Here is a 26,915-nt window from a genome sequence, read left to right as displayed (position 1 = left end):
GATCCAATTGAGGAGAAACTGCAGGCAAATAGAAAATTGTTAAGGAAACGTCCCGTTGCTATACTTAGGTACAATAAAATTGGGGGTCGGTAGTCAATTCAAGAAAATTTGGGAAAATTAGACTTAAATTCTGGAGATAGGAGCAACTTGTCGGAAATTTTGAAGAAACATGGAACTAGTTTAGGAAATAAAATCAGATTTTAAATAAATACACTGTTAATTATTTTGTTAGAAATTGGGATCAAAACTGGGTTACCTAAGGATGATGGAATTTGAGAGTAACGTTGAGGAAGGAAGAGAAAATGTTGAATAACTTCAAGGAAACTTTGGAAATGGAGCCAATTTAAAAAAAAACGCTGTATCTATAAAAAATCGATTCTTTGTGCTGTAAAATCAATTCAAGACAGGCATCCCTAGTGATATGTATTATCATTGAATGGTCAGTATGATTTGCTGCCTATGTAGCTAAATCCTAAGGGGCCATAAATACGTTCATTTTTTTTTCAAAACGCATCCTACAATATTAGCGAAGAACCAAAATCATAATTTCAATTTCCTTAAGTAAAACAATCACGTGACCGGCGAGACACTTGTCTTCTTAATTATCATAATTAGTAATTAAGACAAATATTTGAGGCGGGGTACTTAATTGGTAGGCTACACAAAGTAAACCACCGGGCGAGAAAATAGAATCAAAAATTTCGTGGATGGTTACTTGCGATAACAGCGCAGCGCATGGCAACGTCGTATTCGTTTTTGCTTGCATTATCTGTATTTTTTTGAATAATTCAAATTGTGCCACTAGAAAAAATTAAATATTACGTAATTTGGCAGTCCGGATTGTTTAATGACGTTTGTAGAGTATGCGCATTGCGTACAGTTTCCAGTGTATTCACCGGATCGGAGCAGTCGGGTTTTTTAGCGATGGTGCTCTTTCGTTTATGTGTAGAGTTAAATGTGAACGAAGGAGTGTGTTTTTAGTTTCGTAGGGAGTGTGTGTTGTTATTATTTATATTTTCATTGACTTATTAAGGTAATTAATTGCGGTTTCATTGGGAATTTTCGACTATTTTATTGATGTGCATAGGTATAAGCCTATAAACATGGCGGACCAATAGGCGTAACCCCGAATTATTTTAATTTAATTTCACCGCCTAACTTGATTTTGTTTTATCGATCGGCTTATTTTTAGTGGCCTTTGGTGTGCAATTTATGCGTCGTGAAAATTCGCACCTGTTTTCCCATGCTTTTTTAATTCACTTCGATTAATAACTGGCACAGGAAATCCTTATTGATAAGTGCGGTTTTTGTTGTTAGGTTATTTTTTGTGATGACTGCCGACGACAATGTTCAACTTCGGTGTCGGTGCATTAAAAAATTCTATAAATACAAGTGATGTACATCTGAGTCATTGTTTTTGTGAAGGTGGGGGTAATTAGATTCCACACGTTATGTAATGCACTGCACGTTTTAAAAAGACTAACGGAACTTTTGTTTCTAGTCGGTTATCGAGGCGTGAGAAAATTTCGAGAGGGTAGATTAGATAATGACGAAAAGGTTAACCCCTTGCCCTTGCACCTTGTCATAATAATTTCACTCAATTAAGTTTTCTCGATTACATCAGCGACGTGTCATCGTCCTTCGCCGGCAATCGACCTCGTTTACGAAAATTGCACCTCAAATTCGCCTGACCAAAGGAAGCTCCATTTTTTGTCGTTTACAATAATTCAATTCGTACAAAATTTGCCATGATTTGACCTAATTACGTTTCCACGGGGAAGATATGCGTTTGCGTCGTTTTCTGCAGCATTGGCACACAGCAGACAGAGTAGCGCTTTGGTGGGGAAGGTCAGGACCGCTGGGCGCCAGTTCCCCCAACCCCGCCGATTCTCCCCAAAATCGATTTTTAATTCCCCAACTTAAAAAAATCGCAATTACCGGCATTTCTGCTGTTACATGTGAATTATTTCCAGGTAGCTAGATCCGGCTCGGCGCAGCTGGTGAATTAGAGAAGAATGACGACCGACATTTCCATAGTTCGGTGGGATCCCACCTTACAGCAGGAGATTGTTGAAGATTACGAATACGATGGAGGAAATTCATCGTCACGACTCTTTGAGAGATCCCGTATTAAGGCACTTGCAGGTGAGCGTACTACCAAATTTCAATTGTAGTAAAAGTAGGTGGATAAATGTTCATGTTGTGCAATTAGAGCCTTGTGCAGTGCTGTTCATGTAACGGAATGTTCAAGTTTTACACATGCCAAATGCAGAGAGGACCAATGGGCTGTAGAGTCGAAAATATGAAACTGGTGATTGGATAGCTCTTTATGTCAATGCCTCTTATTATGACTTATAAACGCAATACAACTGAACACACTTCTCTTGAAATTTAGTGTATATTCTGTTCACTTTCTTTTTTTTTTTGTTGGCCTTGAGATATATACAGAATATTGTAATATGTGATTCTGCGAAAGGGCACTGTTGTGGTGTCGCTTGCACCGCATTCTAAATGTTTCTCGGGGTCTTTCTGTCTCACATATAGAGGCGACCAAAATTGCACTGCTCACAACGACTGTAGACGATCGTTCCCAAGCTGTCTGTAATATTGGGGACAGCCCGTATTGTCTCTGCCGGCGATACAATCGAACCAGATCTCAGGTTCATGTGATACTGCATATTAAATCCGAGATTTAATCAGTACACATCCAAGGATCATTCATTGGGAATAATTCAATGAAAGTCTGTATTCGATACTTGATCTAAAAGGAATGAAATATACCGATTTTTTGTGGTTTTGGTGAGCGTTTTTGGACCCTGGTCATCTGACCACAAAATCCAGTTTTGTTTTCCTACCTGACTGTCTGTTTCTTTATAATGATTGTGAGTAAGTATACGTACACGGTCAGGTAAAAAAACCATGGTACCTAACCTCATTTTTTTAAGTGATACAACCTGTAGATTTTAGTAAAAAATATGGTATGTATATTCAATTCTAAAAATATAACACAAACAAAATTCAAAAAAGAGCTTTTTTGATTTTTTTAATTTTTTGAACCCTCTTTTTTTAAATATTTTTTGAATTTTTGAAAAATATTAAGTTAGATCCCAGTGACATAGTGTTATTATTATTTTATTGATATTTAAGTGAATAATTTCAAAAGTTTTTCAATGCCAATGTGATGTTTTAATTTTTTAGATGAATTATTTTTCTGTGTTTTCCATTAAAGATAAAAACATTGTTTCTAGTATTTTTGAACGTGGTTTTTTATTGTGCATTCAAGAATAAAAAATACAAGGTTACAAATTGTAAATACTTTCCTCTGACACTCCACTTTCAAGATATCACCAATGGATATATCTCGTTCAGACGTTCCAATGGCTCTTTGTGAGTATCCTCCACCAACACTCCGTTCTGGTGAGATTTGCACTTACTGTTTTGACCCCACCAATAAATATGTGTTGTCTCGACTTATCATTTCTCTCAGTGTCCAAGCAAATAAATTTTTTTATTACATAGGTCAATCCTTATGCAAAATTCAAAAAAGAATTGACAAGTGTGACTAGTATTCTATTAATTAACATTGTCTCAAGCAAATGCACCTCGTTTTTATTACCTTGAAATTCTTGTGGGAAAAGTGATTGTGACAGTTGATAGAAATTAACCAGAGATGACTGAATAATTAAAGTAGAAAATAATAAGTAGTGGGAATACACACGAAAACAAGTAATTGTTGTTCGGTTGAATGGCATTCGACTGGTATAATTGTATGTTTGAAAATGGAATTAAATTATAGCTCGGTTATTATTTTGCAAAGAAAACGTTAGCATACAATAACACATTTTCGCATGGTAAAGTAATAATTGTTGAATGCGTCATCGTCTGTTCGTCCACCTGGGTGAGGGATGTAGTCGATTATGTAAGGTTTGCTCTCATTTTACTGGATTTTAAAGGTCTTTGAGTGTGCGCTTCGCGTTATGTAGCTGTGAAAACCTGAGCATCAAGCGCTTGGAGCGAGAGAGTGGAAACTGCAGATGAAAGATTCATAAAGCAGACGTGAAATAGGAATGAGGAAGCAGGAAAAATACATTACATTACAAATCAAATAAGGCTTAAATAAAAATAGGCACTCAGGGCCAGAGTACACATATCGCCCAACAAGCGATCGATTGAAACAATTAATTAAAGTAATCTAAATTACGTGTTAACAATCCAAAATATCCGGTCGTAACTTCGATTTTCAACAAACAGAATGCACAAACAAACACAACAAATTTTCTGATGTTTCTGGAACTTCATTTCTTTGACGGCACTGGACTCAATTTAGAGAGCATTAGGTGCGTTGGCTCTTTGATGATAGAAAAAAAAACTCTAACAGGTAACTTGGACAAAATAAAAAAAAGATTTTCAATTAAGCAATAAACACACTAACGACAAGAAAAACAAACTTCTTTGAATACGTGATGCACCACTGAAGTTAATTCGAAACAGGCTTACTTTTATCACGAACACTATCTTTCTTCCACAAAACTTTACAATCAAACAAGACTGACTGTCTTTTCAATAAACTTCGATAACTGTAAAACTGCCAAACACATACAATTCAGTAAGCGGTTTCACACAAAAAAGGATTAACGTTCGCCACCAAAAAAGCCACGATTCTCGTTTTCATCTGCTATTTAAAGCATTTTCTGAACCATCTCCGTAACATTGAAACACCACTCATCGACAAAGTTAATTAGGTCACGCAGCGATAACGGAACTTCTTATCACAACGACCGGAGAATAAACTTAATCTTCACATTGTCTTCAAAGTTAAATACCATGATCGAAATTTTGTTCATTTTGAAATTATAACTACATTTACCGTTCAAAGTTACTGAAATTTGACACATACAGGGTGACCCAACATTACTGTATGTACGGAAAGCAAACAAAACGTTCGCATGGCGTAGAACGGAACAGTATGGAGGAAGGAGAACTGAAAGGGTCATAAAGGGGAGAAAGTGGTGTAAAAAAGTCGGAGATAGAAGACAAGGAGAAAAGCGGTTTAAAGGTACAAGACTAGGGAGTCAAAAAGAGATCCCGAATAAATCAAATACGCCACGAGAGAGTCGCACAGAAAGTCTGAAGAACGCCCGAACGAGGCTGCAAGGAGCGTGACGGAATGAAGAACGCGCTTAGGGTAACGGATGTAAAGATATGAATAAGATTCAAGCTGGCGAATGGTGAAATAAAGGCGGCATCAAAGGGGCATAAATATTAAAGAAAAGCGACGTTACATATCAACATATTGAGATGACATTTGAACGATTATCTGAGATTAAATGCAAAACAGAATATACATATACAGGGTGTAGCATCTAAGACCCCTCGGATCATAATACCTTTACCATAAATCATACCGGAAAAGTGTTGGAGCAAAATTGTGAACAACTACCGTCGCCATGTTTCTAAAATAGTCCTCATCACCAGTGGTGCTGTATTCCAGTGGCGTATCATACCTTTTTTTTTAATGGAACACTCCATATTTTATTGCATCTTTTGCTTCATCATGGCAGACTAGGATTTGGATAGGAACGGCGTTTCGATTCGTTTTTTTTCTGAAATTTTTGTATTGGAATGTGTGGTTTTCTTTGTATTAGTGGAAATGTTATAGTTTCGGCTATCCAGAGCTATAAGTAATATGTTTACGCAAATGCCATTTGAAATCAAAAAATATAACATTTGGCGAAGATCAATCCAAAATTTTCTGAGCTGGTGGTATGCGTAGAGGTTTGGTCGTCTGGGTGTCACCATATCTCTCGCGCCTCCAGGATGAGCGATACAAAAACGAAGAGAGTCACAGTTACTCCCGCCGTTTATCGGCTCTTTTTTAAATTTCTTCACTTTGACATTCAGAGCACTGGGCAGAAATAACATTGCGTTTACATCCTCTGGTGCCATCGCAATGCTTTGTTTTAATTAGTCAGATTCTCCTTGCTCGTGCCAGTTCTGAATCGGTCATTTGTCGCCGGGCTCGAATAATGGCGGATCCCTTACCGGATTGCGGAATAGGCACCGCATTCCCTTTCGTCCTTGAGGCGCGAACTATGATTCCAGGTTTTTCCGATTACCCTGCTTTGTCTCCACCCCGCAATTATATTAATGTAGTGGGGCCAAATATCGGCCATCGGTCGATCCCTACTTAGCAATAGCTTAAGCAGGTTTTAGTTTGGAAGATTCTGCTTTCAAAGTATTGTTTAAATGGGGTGGAATGTATGTCGATAGGGTGGTTGGTCAAGTGGAATGAACATCAGAATAAAGAGCAGGTAAGGGTTTAGATAATGGACGTATCTGGGGAGCGAGTAAGGTGTAACCATGCACGTTCATTCGTTTAGGCTTGATGAGCTATTCGATTCAATTCAATAGCAACTATATCAATGTATTAATAGCTCGTTTTGTTTTTGTTTATAAAAAATCTATCAAAAATAGTTGTCCTTACTCCATTAATGATTAATGAACATAAAAAAATATTAATAGTTCTAATTATTCACTTATCACTACTGATAGAGACTAATTTTAAATAACAAAAGTAAGAGATAAATTCCTTGGATAATTAAAACTTCTCCGGTTGAAAGATCGGTCATGTACAGTGAATAGAAGATAATTGCGGGTTGGTAGCGCACAAGGTAATTAAAGCAATACACAAAATAAAGATTAATGTAACTCGCTTATTATTTAGCCCATCTTTTGTTTCAATGTCTGCTCTATTAAAGATCGGATGATCTTTGGCTCTGATCACAAAATTCCAAGTGGGCGTGCACACCCTGTACAGTGTGTTCCAGATGAGACAGTCTCCTAAATAACATTTTTATTTGGCGAGTCATAATTTTATATGGGACATTACGATCTATCCGGTCACATATTGAAACTTCAGGTATCACTTTCGGTTTAACTGGAAATATACAGTGTGTCCCAGATCGGGTGGGATTGCATGGGTAACTTTCTTATTATTAAAGATAGAGAATTTGTTAAATGGACAATGTTTTGCAGTTTTAGATGCTTATTTAAAATTTCCTTGTGGAAATTTAAAATGTCGAATAGGTTGGACGTAAATTTAAAAAAAATAGATCATTTCCTTTAATGTCTTATATCATCGAAAGTATAAGAGATATAACAATAAAGTTTTATATAAAAGTTACTGTGTTTAATACGCCAAATTTAGAATTGATGTCAAAAAAATTCAAGATGGCTACCTTCGAGGAACATTTATCAACTTCCTAAAGTTAAATAGGCGCCATATTGGATTTTTAGATTATTTGATAGATTTTTTAATTCTTTTTTCAACGAGCTATCATAGCATAAGATTGAAAATACGATACCAGTTATATCAACGGTTTTTATATTTTAATCAAGTAGGCTATGATGAATTAAAAAAAAAACAAAACAAAATCTATTCGAGACAACACAACAATGAAAATAATTATATCACATGTTTAAAATACTGGCCATTATTAGTGAAACACACTTCAAGACAGTTTACTTTAGGGAACGTGTTGCCATTGATACTATAACACGCCTTTAGAACGACTTCGCGCAGTTGTGTTATTATTACCTATTAGTGTAGTAGCTACTTCCATATACTTTATTCTTTAATGTACAATGTACACAATTCGTGAATTGTGACCTGGGCAGCGAGCTCAATTGTTGGTAGGTACCATAAACCAACCCTTTCTGCGAAACATACGTTGTCTAGAAAATCCTTTAAGGAAGTTTATTGGAGAATTTGTAAATAATGGTGAGCAGTTAAAGATCCAACGAAGATTACCGGTCTAATTACATGACTTCCCATTATGCCATAAAATACATTAATTTAAAAAAATCTTAAATGATTTCGGCGTGAAACTCATCTAGGTCTGTGACGAGCAGTGTTCATTATGTCGATTTGAACACTCCACAGAAAAATAAGATTTATCTGTCCATATACTCGAACTGGTAAAACTGCTAGTTTCGATATTCTTACGGATAAACCACCTACAAAATGTGGCCTGGGACAATGCATCAATGGTGGTAATACATTGTATAAAGTAAATCGTAAAGTGTCTTTAAATGTGTTTAACTGGATAATGGCATGGCATTTTTTCGAGGGGATAGTTTGTAGTTATACCAGCATTTTGTAGGTATGTAAGTATGGATAATATGATGGTCAATAAGTGACGTCATAAAAGTCAAAAAATTTCTACGCCTACTTATATAAAATTTTGGAGGGAGTTGTAACTCCCAAACCCTCCTCCCATGAGTGCGCCCCTGATATTTTAAACCTCTGATGTAATTACTTTCATCGTTTTGTTACCTAGAATAGATTTTGTTCTGTTTTTTTTTAATTCATCATAGCCTACTTGATTAAAATATAAAAACCGTTGATATAACACTGGTATCTTATTTTCAATCTTATGCTATGATAGCCCGTTGAAAAGAGAATTAAAAAATCTATCAAATAATCTAAAAATCCAATATGGCGCCTATTTAACTTTAGGAAGTTGGTAGCCATCTTGAACTTTTTTTTGACATCAATTCTAAATTAGGCGTATTAAAGTTAGTAACTTTTATCTAATACTTTTTTTTATATCTCTTATACTTTCGATACTATAAGACATTAAAGGAAATGACCAATTTTAGTTTTTTTTGAATTTACGTCGAACCTATTCGACATTTTGAATTTCCACAAAGAAATTTTAAATAAGCATCTAAAACTGCAAAACATTGCCCATTTAACCAATTCTCTATCTTTAATAATGAGAAAGTTACCCATGCAATCCCACCCGATCTGGAACACACTGTATATAAAAAAATTTAGAAAACTTATGAAACCTAGCATACCGTGTGCTGTCATGATGCGTGGTGTCTGTTGTAGACCTACATCAACTTGTTTAATGTTCCGTTTTGAAGATTTACTTGTGCGCGATAGATCTTCCCGTGTAACATAACAGACACCGCGCATCCCGACAGCACACGGCATAATTTTTTAATGAGTATCCAACACATGCCAATTCTATTTTGTCATACAGTGAGTTCTTTTCAAAAAGAGAAATTATATTTGAATTTTTTCTCGAGCTATTAAGTTGACCTTATCTCGAACACTCTGTATTTATGAAATTGAAATGTGTTTGAATTTCGTTTTCGATACTCTTGTATCAAACGCAATTTATTTGTTACAGATGAGCGAGAGAGTGTACAAAAGAAGACCTTCCAAAAATGGGTAAATTCTCACCTAGTCCGCGTAAATACTCGCATATCCGATCTGTATCTGGATATGCGAGATGGTAAAAATTTAATTAAATTACTAGAAGTGTTATCGGGTGAACGTTTACCGCGTCCAACGAAAGGAAAAATGAGAATTCACTGCTTAGAGAATGTAGATAAGGCTTTACAGTTTTTACGTGAGCAACGCGTCCATTTAGAAAATATGGGTTCACACGATATAGTCGACGGTAACCCACGTCTATCGTTAGGTCTCATATGGACCATCATTTTGCGCTTCCAAATCCAAGATATCACAATCGAAGAGACGGATAATCAAGAAACGAAATCGGCCAAAGACGCTTTGCTGCTTTGGTGCCAAATGAAAACTGCCGGCTATCACAATGTTAACGTTAGAAATTTCACCACGTCATGGAGGGATGGGCTCGCATTCAACGCTCTCATACACAAACATCGTCCTGACTTACTTAACTACGAAAAACTATCAAAATCGAATCCTATTTATAATCTCAATAACGCTTTTAACGTAGCCGAAGATAAATTAGGGCTTACTAAGTTATTAGACGCCGAAGATGTGTTTGTAGAACAACCCGACGAGAAATCCATAATTACGTACGTAGTCACCTATTACCACTACTTCAGTAAAATGAAACAAGAAACGGTGCAGGGTAAACGAATCGGAAAAGTCGTCGGCATTGCCATGGAAAACGATCGAATGATTCGCGAATATGAGTCACTTACGAGCGATTTGCTCGCGTGGATACAATCGACAATTGACGCGCTCGGCGATCGTCACTTCGCCAATTCGCTAATCGGCGTCCAACAGCAATTAGGACAATTTAACAATTATCGCACGGTAGAAAAGCCACCTAAGTTCGTTGAAAAGGGTAATCTCGAAATTTTGCTGTTTACGCTACAGTCGAAAATGCGTGCGAATAACCAGCGACCGTACACACCTCGCGAGGGTAAGATGATATCCGACATTAACAAGGCGTGGGAGCGGCTAGAGAAGGCCGAGCACGAGCGCGAACTTGCACTGCGCGAGGAGTTGATTCGCCAGGAGAAGCTGGAGCAGTTGGCAGCGCGGTTCAATCGAAAAGCCGGAATGCGCGAAACGTGGCTCAGCGAAAATCAGCGGCTCGTCTCTCAGGATAACTTCGGCCAGGACCTGGCCGCGGTCGAAGCCGCAGCCAAAAAGCACGAGGCCATCGAAACTGACATTTTGGCGTACGAAGAGCGCGTCCAGGCAGTGGTTGCCGTCGCCGAGGAATTACAGACCGAAAACTATCACGACATGGAACGTATCAATGCGCGCAAAGACAACGTTTTGCGGCTGTGGAATTATCTACTAGAATTACTTAGGGCACGAAGGCATCGATTGGAATTATCGCTTCAACTGCAGCAGTGCTTCCAGGAAATGCTGCATATTTTGGACTCGATGGAAGAGCTCAAAGTGCGCCTGCTCACCGACGATTACGGCAAACACTTGATGGGCGTCGAAGACTTGTTGCAGAAGCACAACTTGCTAGAAGCCGACATTAATATACTGGGAGAGCGCGTCAAGGGAGTCGCGCATCAGTCGCAGAGGTTCGTTGATAGCGGAGACGGCGGCAGCGCCGAGGGCTATAGGCCTTGCGATCCTATTCTCGTTTTGGACCGAGTGCAACAGCTGGAAGACGCGTACGCCGAATTGGTGCGGTTGGCCGTCGAAAGGCGATGCCGTCTTGAGGAGAGCCGGAAACTCTGGCAGTTTTATTGGGATATGGCCGACGAGGAGAATTGGATTAAGGAAAAGGAGCAAATTGTGTCGACTAGCGATATTGGGCACGATCTCACCACTGTCAATTTATTACTCTCGAAACATAAGGCTTTGGAGAATGAGATCAGCGGACACGAGCCACAGTTGGCGCAGGGTGTGGCCGTTGGAGAGGAACTGATCGGATCGGGTCATTTTGGAGCGGAGAGAGTGCAAGAACGGCTCAAAGAAATACAGGGCATGTGGAATCACTTGTTGAATTTGGCCTCGGCGCGTCGCAAGCGTTTGGAAGAAGCTGTCGATTTCCATCAGTTCTTCGCCGATGCCGATGATGTAGATATCTGGATGTTGGATACTTTACGCTTGGTTTCAAGTGAAGATGTCGGACGCGATGAGGCTAATGTTCAGTCACTTTTGAAGAAACACAAAGATGTCACGGATGAATTGAAGAATTATTCATCGGTAATCGATGCGTTACACCAACAAGCTTCGCAATTGGGACCAAAAGATGCACAATCACCCGAAGTGCTCGATCGACTGGCTTCGATTGACAATCGTTACAAGGAGCTGTTAGAGCTAGCCAAATTGCGCAAACAAAGGTTGCTAGATACCTTGTCATTGTACAAATTGTTCTCCGAGAGTGACGGAGTCGAGCAGTGGATCAGCGAAAAGGATCGCATGATACAAACGATGGTACCCGCCAAAGACATCGAAGACGTCGAAATTATGAAACACCGCTACGACGGCTTCGAAAAAGAGATGAACTCGAACGCGTCTCGTGTCGCCGTCGTAAACCAATTAGCGCGACAGTTGCTGCACGTTGAGCATCCCAACTCCGAACAAGTTATCGGCCGTCAAAATGAACTCAACCAAAAATGGGCGGAGCTTCGCGAGAAGGCCGAAAACAAGCGCGATAAGCTCAACTCCGCGCACGGCGTGCAAACTTATCACATCGAATGTCGCGAAACTGTATCGTGGATCGAAGACAAGAAGCGTATTTTGCAAAGCACGGACAGTTTGGAAATGGACCTTACCGGCATTATGACCTTACAGCGACGTCTCTCGGGTATGGAACGCGATTTGGCGGCGATCCAAGCGAAATTGACTGCACTCGAGAATGAGGCGAAACAGATCGAAGCCGAACATCCCGAAGAAGCCGCCTTAATTCGCGAGCGTATCACTCAAATACAAATTGTGTGGGAGGAATTGACCCAAATGTTGAAAGAACGCGATGCCAAGCTCGAAGAGGCCGGTGATCTCCACCGGTTCCTGCGCGATTTGGATCACTTCCAGGTGTGGTTGACGAAAACGCAGACAGATGTCGCATCGGAAGATACACCGGGCTCTCTTGCCGAAGCCGAGAAGTTACTGTCTCAGCACCAGAGCATACGCGAGGAAATCGACAATTACACGGACGATTATAGCAAGATGATGGAGTACGGGGAGAAAATCACGGCCGAACCTTCGACTCAGGACGACCCACAGTACATGTTCCTACGCGAAAGGTTAAAGGCGCTGAAAGACGGCTGGGCAGAACTGCAACAAATGTGGGAGAACCGGCAGCAATTGCTTTCTCAATCGCTCTCTCTGCAATTGCTCAACCGAGACGCGCGACAAGTCGAGGTAATTTTGAGTCAGCAAGAGCACGCGTTGGCCAAAGATGAGACGCCCACAAATTTGGAGCAGGCCGAGAAGATGCTGAAGCGTCACGAGGCCTTCCTAACGACCATGGAAGCTAACGACGATAAAATCAACGGCGTCGTGCAATTCTCTCGCCGTCTCGGAGACGAAGGCCACTTCGCCTCCGACAAAATCGCCAAACGCGCCGACGCGATCGACGAGCGGCGTATAGCGAATCGCGATCGGGCAATCGCTCTAATGGAAAGACTGCGAGATATGACCGAGCTGCAACAGTTCCTCCGCGACTGCGACGAACTCGGCGAATGGATTCAGGAGAAGTTCATCGTCGCGCAAGACGAAACGTACCGCTCGGCGAAAACCGTGCACTCGAAATGGACGCGACATCAAGCGTTCGAGGCCGAGATCGCCGCGAACAAGGAGCGCCTACAAAACCTACAGAAGGCGGGAGAGGACCTGGCCCGCGAAAAGCCCGAGTACGCCGCCGAAATTCAACCGAAAATCGACGAGCTCGCAGAACAATTCGAAATTTTGGAAAAGACGACGCACGACAAGGGCGAACGTCTATTCGACGCGAACCGAGAGGTTCTCATCCATCAGACCTGCGACGATATCGACTCGTGGATGAACGACTTGGAGAAACAAATCGAGAGCGACGATACCGGATCCGACTTGGCCTCCGTCAACATCCTAATGCAAAAACACCAGACGATCGAAACGCAAATGGCAGTCAAGGCCAGACAAGTCGAAAGTCTCGGCCCGCAAACCGTCCATCTGCAGAGAACTGTGCCGGACAAAGACATGGACGAGATCAAGGTAAAGAAGACAAAGGTAGAAAATCGATTCCAACAACTGAAGCAACCTTTAGTCGAACGACAAAGGCAGCTGGAGAAGAAGAAGGAGGCTTTCCAGTTTCGAAGGGACGTGGAGGACGAACTGCTTTGGATCGCCGACAAGATGCCTCTAGCTCTGTCGACGGATTACGGCACCAGCTTGTTCCAGGTGCATATGTTGGAGAAGAAAAATCAATCGCTTCGCACCGAGGTCGATAATCACGAGCCAAGAATAAACTCTGTATGCAATAATGGCCAAAAACTTGTTGATGAAGGTAAGTTTATTTTTTAAATTTTTATTCACAAAAATTACTCATAAATAGACACTACGCACAAATCGGATTGGATCTGAACTCGGAATTCCTATGAACATAAAGGGATTCCTGAGCGCATTTAAAAGTTTAAATTACAAACTCGACTGTGAGCTATTATCAAATATTTTTTGAAATTTGACATTTTTTTAATTCATCTAGACTCGGGATTCCTATGAAAATCAAGGGAGTTCTGAGAGCAGTTCAAAATTCAAATTACGCATTTCAAAATGATTGTGAGCTATTAACAATTTTTTTTGAAAATTGACATTTTTTAATTCATCTGAACGCGGAATTTGACATTTTTTAATTCATCTGAACGCGGAATTTCTATGGAAATCAACAAATTTCTGGGAGCAGTCCAAATTCAAAATACGCATTTTGACACAATTGTGAGCTGTCTTCAAAAATTTTTGAAATTTGAAATTTTTTAATTCATTCGGACTTGGAATTTCTATGGAAATCAAGGGATTTCTGAGAGAATTCAAACTACGCATTTTCAACACGATAGTGAGCTATTGTCAAAAATGGTATGAAATATAATTTTTAAATTTTTTTTTTATATCTATGGAGATCAAGGGATTTCTGAGAGTAGTTAAAATTAAAAAAAACACATTTCAAGACGATTGTGAGTTATCAAAAAAATTTTGAAATTTGATTTTTTTAAATTTATTTGAAATTTCTATGGAAATCAACGGATGTCTAAGAGCAGATCGAAAATCATATTACGCATTTCAACACGATGGTGAGCAATTAATCGAAAATTTTTTGGATTTCTGAGAGTAGTTAAAATTAAAAAAAACACATTTCAAGACGATTGTGAGTTATCAAAAAAATTTCTGAGTAATTCAAAATTTAACTTGCGCATTTAAAAAAATTATTTGAAATTTGATTTTTTTAAATTTGAAATTTCTATGGAAATCAACGGATGTCTAAGAGCAGATTTCGAAAATCATATTACGCATTTCAACACGATGGTGAGCAATTAATCGAAAATTTTTTGAAATTTGAATTTATCAATTTTTTTTAAATTTCACATTTTTTTAATTCGTCGGAACTCGGAATTTTAACACGATTGTATTATCAAATTTTTTTTGAAAATTGACATTTTTTAAATTGATCTGGACTCAGAATTTCTATAGAAATCAACAGATTTCTGGAAGGAATCCAAATTCAAAATACGGATTTTCACACGATTGTGGGCCGTCTTCAAACATTTTTTGAAATTTTAAATTTTGTAATTCATTTGGACATGGAATTTCTATGGTAATCAAGAGATTTCTGAGTAATTCAAAATTTAACTTGCGCATTTAAAAAAATTATTTGAAATTTGATTTTTTTAAATTTTTTTGGCCTTCTATGGAGGTCAAGGTATTTCTGATAGTAGTTCAAATTCAAAAACGCATTTCAACACGCTTGTGAGCTATTATCAAAAAATTTTAAAAATTTATTTGGAATTTCTATGGCAATCAAGGGATGTTTAAGAGCAGTTCAAAATTCAATTTACGCATTTCAATGCGATTGTTAGCAGTTAACCAAAATTTTTTTGATACATTTTTGAATTTTTCTATTTCAACGGGAAATCGAGGGATCTTCCTGGAAATTGATATAATTTAGCTAGATCTGCTTGTGAGTAATTTTTGACTGTTGAAATTCATTTAAACAATATTGTTGAATATTTGCCGTGATTTTTTAAAGGACACGAGGATTCCTCAGAGTTTGGTCGTTTGATAAACGAACTGTTGAAAGCGTGGCAGGAGTTGAAAGATGCGGTCGAAGCGAGACGCGCGTATCTTTTACGCAACGAACAGGCGCAGCAGTATCTGTTCGACGCTAACGAGGCGGAAAGTTGGATGAGCGAACAAGAACTGTACATGATGGTTGAAGATCGCGGCAAGGAGGAAACGTCCGCCCGCAATCTTATGAAAAAACACGAAAGCTTAGAGGCGGCGGTGGAAGACTACGCGAACAATATTCGGGCGTTGGGGGAGACGGTCCGCGCGCTTGCCGCCGAAGGTCATCCTATGGCCGAGCAGGTCGCAGTTAAACAATCGCAGCTGGACAAATTATATGCGGGTCTCAGGGACTTGTCGGGAGAAAGGCGCGGGAAATTGGACGAGGCGTTGCAATTATTCTTACTAAATCGCGATGTGGGCGACTTAGAACAGTGGATTGCCGATAGGGAAGTTGTGGCTTCCTCACATGAGCTCGGACAGGATTACGATCATGTCACCTTGCTGTGGGAACGATTCAGGGAATTCGCGCGTGATACCGAGTCTATCGGTTCGGAACGCGTCGCGAACGTCAACGACATCGCTGATCAATTGATTGCGGTCGGCCACTCTGACTCGGCCACCATTGCAGAATGGAAGGACGGATTGAACGAAGCATGGCAGGATCTTTTGGAATTGATCGATACCCGCACTCAAATGTTGGCCGCCTCCAGGGAGCTGCACAAATTCTTCCACGATTGCAAGGACGTACTTGGGCGCATTCTCGAAAAGCAAGTGGCCATGTCCGATGAATTGGGACGGGACGCCGGTTCCGTTTCTACTTTACAGCGCAAACACATAAATTTCCTGCAGGATCTGCAAACTTTACAAAGTCAGGTGTCCCAGATTCAGGAGGAATCGGCGAAACTCCAAACGTCGTACGCCGGCGATAAAGTTCGCGAAATTACAAATCGCGAAGGCGAAGTTGTCGCCGCTTGGATGGCCTTACAGGCAGCTTGCGACAATCGTCGCCACAAATTGGCGGATACCGGTGACCTCTTCAAATTCTTCAACATGGTCCGTACACTGATGCAATGGATGGACGACGTCGTCCGTCAAATGAATACCAGCGAAAAGCCACGCGACGTCAGCGGCGTCGAGCTGCTCATGAACAATCACCAAAGTCTCAAAGCCGAAATTGACGCACGAGAGGATAATTTCGGCGCATGCATATCATTGGGGAGGGAGCTACTAGCGCGCAATCATTATGCTAGTGCCGAAATCCGCGATAAATTGTTGGCGTTAAGCAATCATCGGAATTCAGTATTACAACGATGGGAAGAAAGGTAAGTGGAAGTTTAAGCAATTTCGGTCTTCCATACGATTCATTCTTTCACGTTAACGCATTTTTATTGTCAACTGATATCAAAACAAGGATATGGTTTTAGACCTTTTAAACAGTAATGTCCATTGCTATAATTTGATGGTCTTACATTACATTTTTTCCCAATGAATTCCTCAATATACCTCTCGCGCAGTTTACCCTGACTGACGGGTGTGTCTGAATCTCAGATTATTTCATGAGAACCTCGCTAACTTGAAAAATCCGCTTCAAATTTTATGTATAGGGTGGCCAAATAAGAATGCGAGGTACTGGGAACCTGTCCATCGTAGAGGTTTGCGGTAAAAAAATTTATTACTAAAACGGCCACGTGAAAAACCTGAAAAATATTTTTAAGTTTTTGCAATGGCCGCTAGGGGGCGTAACTGCAATCTGGAATCTAAAAAAGTGATTTTTCTGTGAATTCCGCCATATTAACCTAACACAAAATGCCCGTCTTTGATGCTGACGATAATCTGAACCTTTTTTGTTTGAAAATTTTTCCTGTATCTCTAAAAATAAAGTGGTGGGGAGTATTCAAAGGTTTCCGTAAAGAACACCCTGTATCTTCGAAACGACTGAGCCGATTTTAACAAACTCGGGTTAATTGAAAAGAGTTATTCTTCAGCTACAAATATTATATTTGAAGTTTTGTTAGTTTCACATATCGCCGCTTGAGGGCGTTTTTCGACATTCCGACAGAAATGGCTAATTTTCTCAAAAAAATTAAATGCGTTGGTTTGATTTTTTTTTTCATGAAAAAGGAGCTAAATGATGCCTAAACAAGCTCGCGAAAAGCGCATCTCGATATCTTGTTCCTAACCTAAAATTTAGGCCAAAAAAAATTTTATACCCTCAAAATTTTATTTTTTTAAGCTACTTTTTCCGGAATTATTTTTCTTATATAATTTGTTGCTCTAAGGTGGATCGATTTAAAAAAGGAAGCTTTTAATGCCGCCGTAAATGCTCGAAATGCTGGCCATCACGATTTTCGCGAACTTGTTTAGGCATCATTTAGCTACTTTTTCATGAAAAAAAAATCGAACCAATGCATTTAATTATTTTGAGAAAATGAACCATTTCTGTCGGAATGTCGAAAAAAGCCCTCAAGCGGTGATATGTGAAACTAACAAAACTTCAAATAGTATAATAGTTGTAGCTGAAGAATAGCTCTTTTGAACTAACCTGAGTTTGTTTAAATCGGTTCAGCCGTTTCGAAGATACAGGGTGTTCTTTACGGAAACCTTTGAATACCCCCCACCACTTCATTTTTAGAGATACAGGAAAGGTACTTGCCTTTAAAGTTAACGGAACGGTGCGTGATAAAATCTTAAAAGATACTTGAGAACAGTGAAAAATTGCCAAAAGTAATCTTACGTTTCGGTTAAAACAGCAAAGGAAAAAGACCCCTCTAAACAACGGCTTTTTAAACTTCTTTTATAAAATTAGGCCATTCATGGAGGAATCGATAGTTTTTCCAGCTGATTATTTACATCCAAAAATTTCAAACTGGTTTAATTGTGCGGCCTGCATCTGTAATTGGTCGTAAAATTTAGGCTACTGGTTCGGATGCGATTTACTGCAACTCATTCAATTAGCTACTGTTAATTACACTTGCCTAATTTGCCAGATTAAAATTTCCAAATTTGGTAGTTTACATATCTCTACGGGAACAATTAGTATACTGATCTATTGGTAGTTGGGGGTTCCTGATCGACGGCTAATCACGGAACTAGAAATTAAAGCCGATACTTCTACGTTTTGTGGCCAATTCCTAAAGCATATAAATAGTTACGCATCAACACTTTTCATAACGAAGTGTCTCTAGATACCAGATGTTCAATAAAACTGGTAGCTGTGATCCATGTACTGCGACGAACTTTCGCCGAAAGCTCGCCCACCAGTAGATGACCAATGTATGTTCTGGACCAGGAAGTGACGTCACAGTCAATCAGAGAAGAGCACGCCCTCGTACGCCTCTCCCTTTCAGGTTCGCAAAGCGGTCGAACAGCTCGTGAAGCGTTCTAACATATTTTAGAATCGGTACGAGTTCACACAGCTGTTGAAACGTGTGGAAAAGCTGTTGGATCAGTAGAAAAAGCTCTTGGACCACTTCACGAACCTGTTGGACCAATTGTAAAAGCTGTTGGACCGCTTTACGAACCTGAAAGGGAGGAGCGTACGAGGGCGTGCTCTTCGCTGATTGGTTGTGACGTCACTTTCTGGTCCAGAACATGCATTGATCATCTATTAGCACCAATGGTAACTTTGGTTCTCCTTTACAAAAAAACTAATGGGTATAAATTACAAATATGCGGCAGCGGCGGAACGGGAGTGTCTCTGGCACCACCAGAAGTTTTCGGTGTCCAATTACAGTCAATTATACTTATTAAATAGTCGGAATGAAATCTCCCTTTTGTTCCTTGGGATGTGAGGTCAAACTGCCAGGTATCCTATCTCGTTGATATTTGCCAGAAATAACTATTTTTGGAGCGACAATTTTCGTAACGAAGCGCCCAAATTAAACGCTTCTTAATACCAGATCTTCATATACTGAGTGATCACTAAAACTGGCAATTTCCAGAGAACAGGTGCCTCGTCGCAGTATGGTACTTTCGTGACACAGTTAATGTAATAACAGGTATAATACACACAATTTTAGGTTTGAAACACCGCGAAGCCGCCAAAGCAGCGTTTCAGAATCAATAATTTAACACAATATCACTAAAAATAAAGGACACAAAGAATGAATCATATGCGGACTCGTGATTACTAGCCAAATGATTAAATTTACATTTTAACAGATGGGAGAATCTACAACTTATCCTGGAGGTGTACCAATTCGCTCGCGACGCCGCCGTTGCGGAAGCCTGGCTGATCGCGCAAGAACCGTACCTCATGAGCACCGAACTGGGCCACAGTATCGACGACGTCGAGAATTTGATCAAGAAGCATGAGGCGTTTGAGAAATCGGCCGCGGCGCAGGAAGAACGATTTGGCGCCCTGGAGAGACTTACGACGGTAAGCTTTAGTCTACACGAGTCGAAAGTGTTAACGAACTTGTTGCAGTTTGAACTGAGGGAAATGAAGCGTCGCCAAGAGGCTGCGGAGGCGGAGGAGCGCGAGAGGAAAGAGAGGGAGGAGTCGGAGAGGAGAGCGGCGGCGGCAGCGCAGGCCGCGGCAACGCAAGTCGCGCAAATGACGGACCGACCGGACGCGGCCGTGGCCGTTGCCGACGACCAACCAGGTAAACTTTTTTCTTGATCACCCTCTAACCCTTTTATTAAATGAAATCATTTGTGGTTAATAAACGCAGCTTTAAGTGGACATAGGAGCTCTGTGAAGGCTATTGTATCTCCTGGTGAAGGTAATCTATTCACTTCTTATTGCTCTGTTGTTATATGTTGCATGCTTCTACATTTTTGCCTGCTTTTCATTCGCAGATACCGGATTGTGATATGATTTAGTTCGTCATGTCATTATTAAGCACTTCTACAATTTTTATTAAGAAGGCACAAATTCCATCTTCTCTTTTAAATTGTAAATGGGGTAGGTATTTTTTGTGTCGAGACAGAGATTTGATCAACTACGTGACACTTATCTTTTCTTTTAAACAAATTATAGCAGTTCCCAGGAATTTTTAGTACATATTTTCAAGAAAATTGAATTCTTTTGAGTCGTAGTCGCAGACTTTTCGAGCTCAGAAGGGTGCTCTCGGCCAATAATTTGCTAAAGTCACTAAATATAGAAAGTATCGCAATCCATTGGGCTCGTGTGTTAGAGAGAGAACGCATGATTTCTGCCCAAAAATGGCGGAAGTTACCAGATTCTAGTAACTTTAATGTTAGGGATTGTTCCACCTGTTTGGAGATATCTGTATATATTTTTATAAAACATGACAGTACTATGAAGTTAGGTTATAAAAAATTACAGCTATTCAGATTTTATTTGTCAATTTTTTTAAGTTGGCAGCAAATTTGCCCAAAAATGGCGGATGATTGCGGTACTTTCTATATCTAGTGACTATAATTTGCAATCAGATATAAACAAAAAGAGAGGGGATTAGCAAGGCATCTAAGAGCGAGAATAAAATTCGCGTTTGATACCTTAAGCAACCCGAATACTGAACTTGCCATCAAACAGTAATCCAAGTTCCATTAGAAAGCAAAAACAAAATTGTAAAAATACTGTGCAAAGAAAAAAAAAGAACTAAATTGTTATACAACAAAAGTAAACTAATTGGTTTGAAATAAATGTAAGTAACTTAGCAGAAGCAAACTTTTCGTAGGATTTCTTTGGCGATTTGCAGTCCCTAGAGAAATGCCCAAATTCGTTGCAATTGTAGCATCTTACCTTCTTTTGTTTCGTTTAAGCAGCCAATACAACTTCAGATTCATTTCCTGCCAGTCCAATACGCACATAATTGCGTAATTGGCAGAGTAAATAATTTCGTACTCGTGAATTACATAAGATCCTATTAAACGAGAAACCCGACATTCGTACACACATTATGATTTTCTTATTTTAACACACTTAAAGGAAATTCATAAATCATCATCTTCAGAAATGGCTTTCAGACTAATCGATGCGGGAATAACACGATAGCACGAATATAGTGCCGAAAACCAGAAAGGTCTACGATATTCAGTTGTCGAGATCTCAATCGCCTGAACAGCAGACAGTTATTGAAACAATAGCCTGCAGGGTTGGGTATTTGGGTAATTTTTAGGTATTTGTCGAATTTCCGAAACTCTAACCTCAAATTATAGAAAAATAACATTAATTTTGAACTTAGACTGCCCGATAAAGTAGAAAAGCTTGTAAAAATAATAAAAATGAGCCACTTTATGAAAGAGAAAAAGTTGTTTTAGGTTTTTAATTATTATTTTTATTTTATTTTGTTCCTAATAAATAAGCCGTTTCGTATTTTATATTTTAATGTAAATTTTTTTTGAAACTAGGAATAAGAATATAAAGACTGATCTGTCAGTACCTGTCTGTTTCCAAGTAAACTACATTATATTGTGTTATTAAATACTATATAAAAATTATCTCGATTTTGACTCATTTTGTGTCTCAAATTCTTTGGGCTTTTGTATGGGTTTTTGTATAGGTCGTTGGGTGGGTTTTTGACACAAAAACCCTGTGGGTTTTTTAGTGGGTTTTTCGTTTTGCCAACCCTGAATAGCCTCCTTTTTGATTATCAAAAAATGCGCAAATTTTATGTCAAGATCTGTTTAAATAAGCTCAGATTTCAGTAATGGCACGTCATAAGCACTTCACTCCTCATAACTTAGTAATAATAATAGTTGGTTTGTCAAGGATCATCATTAAGAAACTAGTGTATTATTATAACCAATATTTTATGGCATCATTAAATTACGGAGCAAAGATCAAAGGTAAACGTTGTACAATATTGTGTCTACACCATTACCGTGCACCTCAATTAAAAGGACAGAAATGACAATGTTACTTTCTAACATTTTTCGTTCACACAAAAAAGAGTATTCACTTCTAACATTCTTTTTCCAGAACACTGTGGTGTAGTCTCATTGTAAACCTTTTTTTATTCTATTCTGTATTTTATTGGACTATTTTGAATGACCTTGGGGCCAAAGAGTGAAATGGGGTGAAGTCTCGGTTTTTTTCCTTTAATCAGTGGTTTTCGATAAATCTATGCCTACTGCATATTGTCTAAATAATTATTAAAAAGTTAGTTACCTGGATAGTTGCATTTTGTTATTATGATTTTGTCAATCAATAATTTGATAAAATAAAACATTCAAGAAGTTTACTTTAATAATTACTACATATCATTCGCAACAAATCCCTCATGGGAAGTTTTCAAATGAACACCCTGTATACAAAGGTGGCTACACTCAAGATTAAAAACAATGGGTCAGGTAAGCATGTACCTAAATTTTGAGAAAGGGTGCAGGATGTGACTCATCTTTGGTGCAATCAAGTCCTTTTGCTAAGAGGAAGATGGAAAATTACATGGCCTTGTAGGCAAATTCAACTATCGGCAAAATATGCGGAAACTACCGAATCGCAACTCGTTTATCGCAAATAGGTTCTAAACCGAAGAGTTTTTATTAACATAATCTTGCCCCCAAGATATGTAACTGGCCCCTAGTTTCGGGGTTTTGAGCCTACAGTTGAATGTCACGCATAATCACGGAATTAGGTGTCGCAACTCATTTGATTACATTTTTTTTGCCACTCCCATGAGTGCTCCATTCACGGCGAAAATGTAAGGTTACAAATAACAAGTCAGTACGCGTACAACTAAACAATTCGATAATTTCCACAAGTTTAAAGGAATGATCCAGGGTTGGCAAAAATTTGGGTTTTTGCATGCTTTGAGTGGGGTTTTGGGTATTTGTGTTGGGTTTTTGTCTTCTTCTTGGGTATTTGGGTAATTTTTGGGTATTTGTCGAATTTCCGGAACTCTTAACCTCAAATTATAGAAAAATAACATTAACTTTGAACTTAGACTGGTTGTTTTTGGTTAAGTGTTGTAATAAAATAGGAGTGTTTTAGTGTGTTTCTTTTTGATATGTAAATTAAAATAAAATAATAAAAATGTGTCTCAAATTCTTTGGGCTTTTGTATGGGTTTTTGTGTTGGCTTTTTGTATAGGTCGTTGGGTGGGTTTTTGACACAAAAACCCTATGAGTTTTTTAAATGGGTTTTTCGTTTTGCCAACCATGGAATGATCAACATTTATATGAATAGTACTTCCGGTTAAGATCATGTAATCAAAACGTTACACCAAAAACGTAAACGATTTCAAACAAAAGGATAAAGGTATCAAATATGTGATCCTGCATTATGGTTAAATCAAGTCAATTTCAAAAACAATTATTGCAACCTATAAAAAAAACAAAATGCTGGTACAAAATATGAATACGATATAAAGAAATGCACTACCTGGATCAAATAACACAAAAATAACATTTACAGAGCGACAGACAGCGACGCGTTCGTGACCGTCGTAAAAAAAAAAGGCAAAATAAAAATAAAATAAAAACAAGATGCCAAACGTTGTTCAGCAGATGGCCCAAACAGCTTTCCCTCCTAAAAATTGCGTCGTAAGTTGTATATACAGGGTGGAACACTCTGCCTATTATTATTAATAGACGAAATAAAAATAGTCCAATGTTTTTCTACTCGTAAAAGAAGTCAGACTGAGTAGGCGGAAATCCTCATATTTTCAGAGGCGTGTTTTATTAATTGAGATAATGAAATACTCTCTCATTTGTCTTCAATTACTCATTCATTGTGCAGTCTACGGTAATTACTGAGCTGGTTACGAATGAGTACGCCTACGCCATACTTTATTCATTCATGTTGAAAGCAGGTCATTCATTAATAGTTATGGGATTTTCGAACACCATTTTTTATGCCATTTTGATTTCAACAATGGTTCTGAATCGACAAATCTCTTTCTCAATTACAAATATAACAAATGTCTATTCTGTCATACTCATCTTTGAGCATTGTATATTGACACTGTTCTTGAGCAAACGCAATAATTTTAATGTAACCCTTTCTATAGAAGTCCTTCAAGTCATAGCAATAAAACTACTAACAGTTTTATTAACATTATAATATCAATTTCGCAATGTGTATATCCATCTTTAAAAGAAGTGCCAAATTTGAAAATGATACAATTTTGATGTGTTGCATGTCGCCGTTGAATAATTTTGCATGGCTTATTTCGGTAGTGCATGGAAAGAAGACGATTGAACCCGTCCCCTCTTCCAAACCGCAGGTGGTTGGACAGATTACACCTAAGACTCCGACTAGTAAGTTAAAATATGTTACGAAAACGCTTTTTTGTAAATAATATTCGCTTCGTAAGCGCCGCAAATTTTATTGTGGCACGTCTTTTATTTGTTTCGTTTTGCTTGATTTGTGGTGTTCTAAGTGTCTCAAATGGAAAAGGAAAGCAGACGTAAGGATCGTTCCCGTAGTAAATCGCCGTTCAGAAGTTTCCGCTGGAAGAAAAGTCCCAAGGCGTCGGGGACCATAAGTGACGACGAGGCGGTCACATCAGGTACAAGCCGTTTTGATGTTCCCTTTCGATGTAGTGTTTGCCTGACAGTCTCTGTCATTGTGTTCCACCGATTCCGTTATTTAAACGCTTTCCCTTCATAGAACAAAGTCCGTCGCCGGACGAAGATGTGGTCGAGGGGCAGTTGGTGCGAAAACACGAGTGGGAAAATACGACGGTCAAGGCTAGCAACCGGTCGTGGGATAAAGTCTATGCGGTCGTTCGCGGCTTTCACATCGCCTTTTATAAGGATGCGAAGGTGGCGAAGAGCACGCCCGAGCAAACATTTAAAAACGAAGGACCCTTCTCGTTACGCCATGCAAAGGCTTCCATCGCAAACGATTACAAAAAGAAAAAACATGTGTTTAGGTTAAAGTACGTATCAGTCCATTCAGTTGCTTCTCCCCCCACCAACAGATACTAATTTTTTTGGGAGGGGGAGGCACTTAATAGATGTATTGTACTTGAATTATTTAAAAACTACCATTACTTTTAGATTGGATGGTGGAGCTGAATTTTTACTGCAAGCACACGATGATGGAGATATGAACAACTGGATCTCTCGTATCACTGCCCAGGTGGAAACCGATTCGTCTGGTCCTTCGAGGTCACAAACCCTTCCTGCTTCTGCACAAAAGGAAGACGCAAAACGGCGCAGCTTTTTCACTCTTAAGAAAAAGTAATTATTTTAAACTATTCGGTTTTATTATTATAATAAATACTTTTTAATTTTACAGTTAATCCTGTTACCCATCTTCAGACAGATGTCTACTTTTTTTATTTCCTTTTTATTCTGCATTTGTAATTGTTTTTGTGTAGTGTTGCACACTTTAATAGTATAACTGTGAGATGTATAGTAATATATTATATGAAAAAAAGAATATTTATAAGCATTCTATAATTAAGGGTTAGAGAGACGATGTTCATTTTGAGATATTTTAGTGTAAGTATATTAAAATAACATCGTTCGTGGAAGGTCTTCTTTTATTAATGAGTTGGTTGCAATAACTGTTGATGCTTTTGCTTTAATAAACACAAGAAACAATATATACTTGTAGTAAATTTCCATATTTATAGTTAATATAATTTTACACAAAGATGTATGCTTTTATAAAGTTATTTAAGGAATTAGGTACGAATATCTTCGGCACAAGTGCTCCTACTTCTTGTGAAAATTGTTGTCTAAATCTATACTTCCTTTTCTAAAAAGTGACAGTAATAAAATAATAGGTTGGTGAAATTTTTGCGTTTGCTTGTTAACACAAATTTTTTACTTGCTTGGATTATTTTCTGTCTTCAATCCATTTAACATTTCTCTCTTGCTTCTTAGGCTTATAGGACCTGTTGAGAAAAATGTATTACTCTCCATGTACTGCTAGTTTTGGGATATCCTTTTTTGTTAAGTATTAATCCACTTTTAATGGGAAAATATAATTTAAACATTTTTACATGACTTAACATGTTTTGTACTTTATCCATGCAACTTGGTTGATCCTCAATACCACTTAACCCAACTGAATTAATTTACTATATTGCAGTGTCTGTGACAAAGCTCAATAGTAGTAATTAAGTAGGTACTCAAATATAGGAGAGGCCTGTTTTACAAAAATAAAAGTTTGTAAATTATGGAGATCTTCTAAATATTGAAAATCTGGGTTTCGTTAATATTACAGTGATGAAGTATTGGATACATCATGCTCTGGGTTATGTTTCCTAATAAATTAAAAATTCGAAAAAATACCTATTTCCCCCCCTAACTGTTTGGTAGTGCTTCTCATTCTCTCTTGGCGCCATCTTATTCCTAAACGCTTGGTGCCTCATTTGGTGGAAATAAACACATTATTTCTCTTAGTGTTTCAAGTTTCTTTCTTTTATTTTTCACAACCTAAAACTCGTGTTTTATGCTTCACTTACACAAAATGCTATGTAAACCACGGTGGTATGCTGTTTAGGTTGAAATAATGCCGACATTAAGGTTATGC

The 26,915-nt window shown here is 38.6% G+C and overlaps 1 protein-coding gene across 7 annotated transcripts; it reads left to right on the top strand.

Moving 5' to 3' along the window:
- Positions 1 to 736: 736 nt before the first annotated feature.
- Positions 737 to 26,173, top strand: LOC116168549 (spectrin beta chain). 7 transcript variants are annotated; one of them, XM_031484450.1, is made up of 12 exons: positions 739 to 1,033; positions 1,974 to 2,145; positions 9,201 to 13,745; positions 15,480 to 16,839; positions 19,679 to 19,895; positions 19,944 to 20,121; positions 20,191 to 20,241; positions 24,605 to 24,685; positions 24,808 to 24,936; positions 25,038 to 25,308; positions 25,430 to 25,612; positions 25,671 to 26,173. In XM_031484450.1, the coding sequence occupies exons 2-12, from the start codon at positions 2,016 to 2,018 to the stop codon at positions 25,672 to 25,674; spliced, it is 7,149 nt and encodes a 2,382-aa protein (XP_031340310.1). In that variant the 5' UTR covers positions 739 to 1,033; positions 1,974 to 2,015; the 3' UTR covers positions 25,675 to 26,173. The 7 variants fall into 7 exon arrangements, with proteins under 7 accessions (XP_031340312.1, XP_031340310.1, XP_031340314.1 ...); XM_031484452.1 differs by lacking the exon at positions 24,808 to 24,936 and having other exon boundaries at positions 737 to 1,033; XM_031484451.1 differs by lacking the exon at positions 20,191 to 20,241 and having other exon boundaries at positions 741 to 1,033.
- The last annotated feature ends 742 nt before the right edge of the window (positions 26,174 to 26,915 follow it).

The sequence above is a fragment of the Photinus pyralis genome, unplaced genomic scaffold (genome assembly GCF_008802855.1).
Source record: "Photinus pyralis isolate 1611_PpyrPB1 unplaced genomic scaffold, Ppyr1.3 Ppyr1.4_LG4, whole genome shotgun sequence".
Lineage (NCBI taxonomy): Eukaryota > Metazoa > Arthropoda > Insecta > Coleoptera > Lampyridae > Photinus > Photinus pyralis.
Note: the sequence above shows the minus strand (reverse complement) of the source record. Positions and strands in the feature narration are given on the sequence as shown.